Source organism: Typopeltis vanoorti, chromosome 18 (assembly GCF_054136105.1).
Source record: "Typopeltis vanoorti isolate ZY-2024b chromosome 18, IOZ_Tvanoo_1.0, whole genome shotgun sequence".
NCBI lineage: Eukaryota > Metazoa > Arthropoda > Arachnida > Uropygi > Thelyphonidae > Typopeltis > Typopeltis vanoorti.
Genome location: NC_143566.1, coordinates 28,738,002 through 28,743,173, shown reverse-complemented (window position 1 = coordinate 28,743,173; position 5,172 = coordinate 28,738,002). Strand labels below are relative to the sequence as shown.

The 5,172-nt window shown below is 31.2% G+C and overlaps 1 protein-coding gene across 1 annotated transcript; it reads right to left on the bottom strand.

Annotated features, from left to right (window-relative positions):
- Nucleotides 1-319: 319 nt before the first annotated feature.
- LOC150096573 (protein CFDP2-like) lies at nucleotides 320-889 on the bottom strand. Its single transcript, XM_090408642.1, has one exon. The coding sequence runs from the start codon at nucleotides 887-889 to the stop codon at nucleotides 320-322; it is 570 nt and encodes a 189-aa protein (XP_090264768.1).
- Nucleotides 890-5,172: the final 4,283 nt, after the last annotated feature.

The following is a 5,172-nucleotide window of genomic DNA, read 5'->3' as shown; positions in this document are numbered from 1 at the left end:
TCTTTACACTTTTCCCAGTTGGCTTCAATCTTATTTTCCTCATCATTTTCATTTGATTCTTCCAAAACTGAGAATCTTTTATTTTATTTTATTTTATTGTCCTCTTGAAAGTATTACATATTGCAATGTGATTGATCTGGTTTTTTGTTTTTCCATCGGGAGAGATCCATGTTATTTTGTGAATTTCCTTATGTTTATTTCCATTTTCATTTTGTTCACCACTCGCTTTGTTTCCTACAGCACATTCATCTTCCTTCTTTCCCCTACTTTAGCATTCATGTCTGCCATCAAAATTAACAAGTCGTGTTTAGGGACTTTATCAATCACTTTTTTTGAGTTGATCATAGAATTGTGCTTTCTCCATTTCTTCAGCATCATTTGTGGGTGCATATACTTGTACGATGGTCAGTTTCATGAACCTGGAGAAAAATCTAGCTTTAATTATTCGCTTATTTATTGGGTTCCATTCCATCAGACTTTTCCTTGCTTTCTCACTTACAATCACTGCAACTCCTTTCTCATGTCTTTCATCATCTCCCAGATACAATATGCAATATTTGTTGGTTGTTCTTATCTCACCAAAACCTGGCCATTTTGTTTCAGCAATTCCTAAGATATCAAGACCGTATTTACTCATCTTGTTGATTATCTGCCTAGTTTTTCCAATTTTGTACATTGTGTGAACATTCCATGTTCCAATTTTACGTTTGATTTTAGGGTGAGTGATTGACTTCATCTGCAAGTGAGGTTCCATAAGGCTTTGCCCCACCTGTATCATAGATGTTGGCTCCTCTCTAAAGTCCTGTAAATATTCATCTGTTGGGAGACCACAGGTCGTAGCACTCTGCCCCAAGGGATTTCTTACTTCACTCATGATTTCTGTAATCATGGTTTTTTTTTTTTATGAGGATGGGTGATTAGCTCGTCGCTCAACCTTCCTCTTTTAACCGGGCTCAGGACCGGCATAGGGACGAACATAAGCTCCACCTATGGCAGAGTTCTGAATATGATAATCAGTGGTTATTTGGAAATTAAATTTCATTAAAGAGTTTCTTCACTTTCAGGTGCTAAACTTTGTAAAAGGTTGCTAAAATTCTGTGAACGCATTTTTAATTCCATGTGTCATTTTGAAAGAATTTTAATTCCTCTTTGTTAAATTAGAATATGCATTTTGTTAGCATTTAATAAATTACTAGTCCTGAAATAAGACTAAGGAGTTAAGTATGTGTTGTTACTGTTATTTGTTATACAGTCATGATATATTTAATCCTATCATCAGCTGGCTGGTAAAAAAATCCCAGATAGGATAAGCTCTGTGAGGGATGGGATGAACTTACTCTTGGTATAGACATATACATCAAAAATGTTGTTTTATGCTAACTAATAAAACAACATTTTTGATGTATACATGGAATTCACTTCATGGATATATATTGCCAACCAAGGTAGTAACACACACACACACACACACACACACACACACACATTGTATATCAAAGATAACTTTTCTTTTTTAATGTGAGTTCCACCTCTATAAGGGTTGTAAGCCTGTTTGTATATTTTATTACTGTGGGTGGGAGTTATATAATTCAGGAACCATAATCTAGAGAACAAACATGAGCCACTTGAGCATAATAAGCAGGGTAATGACCCCATGTTGGGTGAAAGAAAGGTTCTAACACTTAGAGACTTTCAGAATTCATGCTCAAGGATTCACACCCATAATCTGTTAGTTGGAGGATGGAGATGCTGCCTCAAAGGTATTCAGTATGATTGACTGAGTCAGTAGTCACTTGACTCACCAGTCTAAAAAAATTTCTTTAGAAGTTACTTTCTCATTTAATATTAGATATTCATTTTTAAATAAATTGTGTCGAGCTTATAGTAAAAATCATTTTAAGAACATTCATATTCTTACCAAGATTATTACTTTACAGACTTAATCACACTTTAGAAAATTCACGGCTCCTTTTACTGCCATAGTAATGTGTTCTTCGTGCAGTTGTGTTATTCCGAAAGTGATCTTTATATGTACACATGCTGTGTGAGAGTATGTGTATATACATATATTTTTATGGTTATATTTCTGATAATTCAGATTAATGATTAAAAAAAAAGCAATAATGATTTCCCATTAGAATTATACTCACTTTCATCACTGTCTCAAATATTACTGTTCCAGTATTTTGATTTTTTTTAAAGTGGAAAACTCCAAATCTGCAGCCAGTGGAGACAAGAGTATGCTTGTCTTTTGTTCAGTAACACAGGATGCATTTTTAATTGTCTATTTTTGTGATCATTCTCATCTTAGATTCATGATGGTCTGAAGGGCAATTTTAAAAATATTTTTGTGAACATTAATTATCTAGTTGATTATTAATGCTTAAATGATAAAATCAGCAAAATAATTCTGCTGTTAAAATCTGTGTGATTTGTGTAATAATCATATTGTTACATTCAGCCAAATTGTGATAAATGTTGTCCAACTATACAAATCAAACATATTTTGTCATAAATGCATACTTTATATATATAGAAGTGGTATTTATAAATTAAAAACTTTATTAGTAAATAGGTAGTGAGTAAAAAAAAAAAAAAACTAGTTTATTAGAAATAATTCTGCAGTTTATCTCACTAGTGTAAACAGCTGCAATTCGTTTAAATAACACTTGCTTTTATATAAAATGTAAGAATCACATGTTAAAACTCTAGATAGTTGGCTTATCCTCATGTTCCTTATAAGGAAATTATTCCAAAGACTGAATTCTGAATACTTGAAAGTTTTTGTAAATTTATTATGATCTTCACATTGCCCACTTCATTATCAGTTATAATATATAATGATTTTTTTCAAGAAATTAATATGAAGTTACTTTTACTTATGGATACATCTCTACTAGTATCAAAGTGGCAATATAGTTAATATCACATTGGCATTTGTGTTTGGTCCTTGATGTTCTTCCATGATATATAGTCTGTGGTAAACTTGTTTTAGCTTGGAATGCTGTATCAGAAGCTGACTAACACACTTAACCATTCAAGGCCTTGGTTAAATTAATATTTATTAATAATATAATTGATATTTTGTTATGTAACAAGATTATTCTCATAGCATAAAGTAGCTATCTCTTAATTATCCAGTCTTTAAAGAAATGAGCTATCAGTTAGCCAAGGCCTTGAATGGTTAAGTGTGTTAGTCAGCTTCTGATACAGCACCATGTTAAAATAACTTTCACAGCTTGCACGTGTAACAAAAATTATATAGAATTTATCCAAAATATATTTATGAGTCACAAATCATGCATGTATTGGCTCCTGTCACAGTTGAAATATGTGATATTACACTATTAGAGTTTAAAGTAACAATTGTAGTAAGTTGCATGGATAAAAATAAGTTAAAATAATTAAAATCATTTCCCAAAATCGATTCAGGTTCAGACAATTTCTTAGCATTTCAAGTTCATGTTTCAAGGAAAAGACGATCGAATTTTAACTTGCTGGAGTGAAGTTTTGTCTGGTTCCAAAGAACTCTGTGCCTAGTGTCAACAATATGAGAAGCAAGACCAGACGTGTCAGATCCCAAAAATGTAACATAGTTTTGGTATGCTACGATTCTAATCAAGGCAGAACAGCCAGTCTGTCCAAAATAGGAAAGATGACATGCAGTAGTTTTGTTATGTCCATTACATCAAATATCCTGTTCATGTCATCTTTTCTATTATAGACAGACTGGCTCTTCTACCTTGATTAGAATTGAAGAACATCAAGAATGTATATTACATTTTTGGAATCTGACAAGTCTCTGGCATTGTTTGGAACAGAGTTCTTTGGAACCACACAAAACTTCTTCACTTCAGCAAGTTCAAATTTGATCATCTTTTCCTTGAAACATGTGAAACACTAAGAAATCATAAGAACCTGAACTGATCAGACATTATACCGGTATCCAAGTTTGGGGAAGTGATCACTATTAATTGTTCGCAGTTTTTTTTTTTTTTAATTAACAGTTATTTTAAATAATTTTTATCTACACATCTTACTAGAATTGTTTTGAACTCTAATAGCATCATATCATATACTTATATGACTGAAACTAATATACGCATGATTTATGACTCATTATTTTGATTCGTTTTAGTTAAAGATCTATCTCCTTGACGACGTCCAGTAATGTTTGATGAAATATATATTGGAGTTTTTGGAATAAATGCTATATAATTTTTGTTACATGTTTACATAAGCCATGAAAGTTAGTTTAATATGTCTTGTGTACACATTCCATTAAAGATATTAATTAGCACCATGTTACTGTATACCTTCAGTGTCATTTAGGGATTCTGCTGTTCATTTATTTATATAAGTATAGCTATACTCAAGTCAGTGTATAATAGCCTGCTCTCATCATGTTCATTATTCTTAACTTGCATAATTAACAGAAATAGTCTCTCTTCCAGAATCTATCTATACAGAAACTGAGTGGCTTCTCTTTCTGTATAGAGAGTGTCTTTCTAATTTCAGATTATTTCAGATTAAAATAGGTATTAAGAATCGACAGATTTCCTATACAGCCTAAAGCACAGACCTTATGTTGTTTATCTTCTAAATTTTTATATAAGACAAATAGATAATGAAAAGAAAAAATTGTATCTTGTTCCTGACATTTGTTCTCTTATTATATATATATATAATTCCACTCTACTGGTGTTCAGAAAGGATCTTCAGTGATCTGTCATTTCTTATTTAATCTGTTTGTTTAATGTTCTAATTATGTCTAACATAATTTTTTTTAAAAAAAGAAAATTATGGAAAAAAAAAATTTCTAGGGGAGAAGGCAAACTTTCCTTTTCTTTGTGTTTGTAACTAAAGCTTTGTAGACCAATGATGAACTTTGCAGCTTACTAAACAACACCACTAAAACATGATATTTCACAGAGAATGTTGATTTATAATCACTAAAATGCAACTGTATTTAAGAATTTTTTTTTTTAAATAAAATCTGTCTCCTTTATTGATATAAACTTCATTCAGTTCATCATTTACAGTGATATGAACAAGTTAAGAAGTTTTTATTTACTGGAAGTTGTACTTTGCATTTTTGAACAGAGCAGTTTATTGAATTTCATGTATGACAAGACTCATTTAGCTATTGAAGTTTTTAAAAATAAGTACATT

What these genes read in the sequence shown, in the direction of transcription:
- LOC150096573 (XM_090408642.1), bottom strand. Translation starts at nt 889, where the DNA reads ATGATTACAGAAATCATGAGTGAAGTAAGAAATCCCTTGGGGCAGAGT.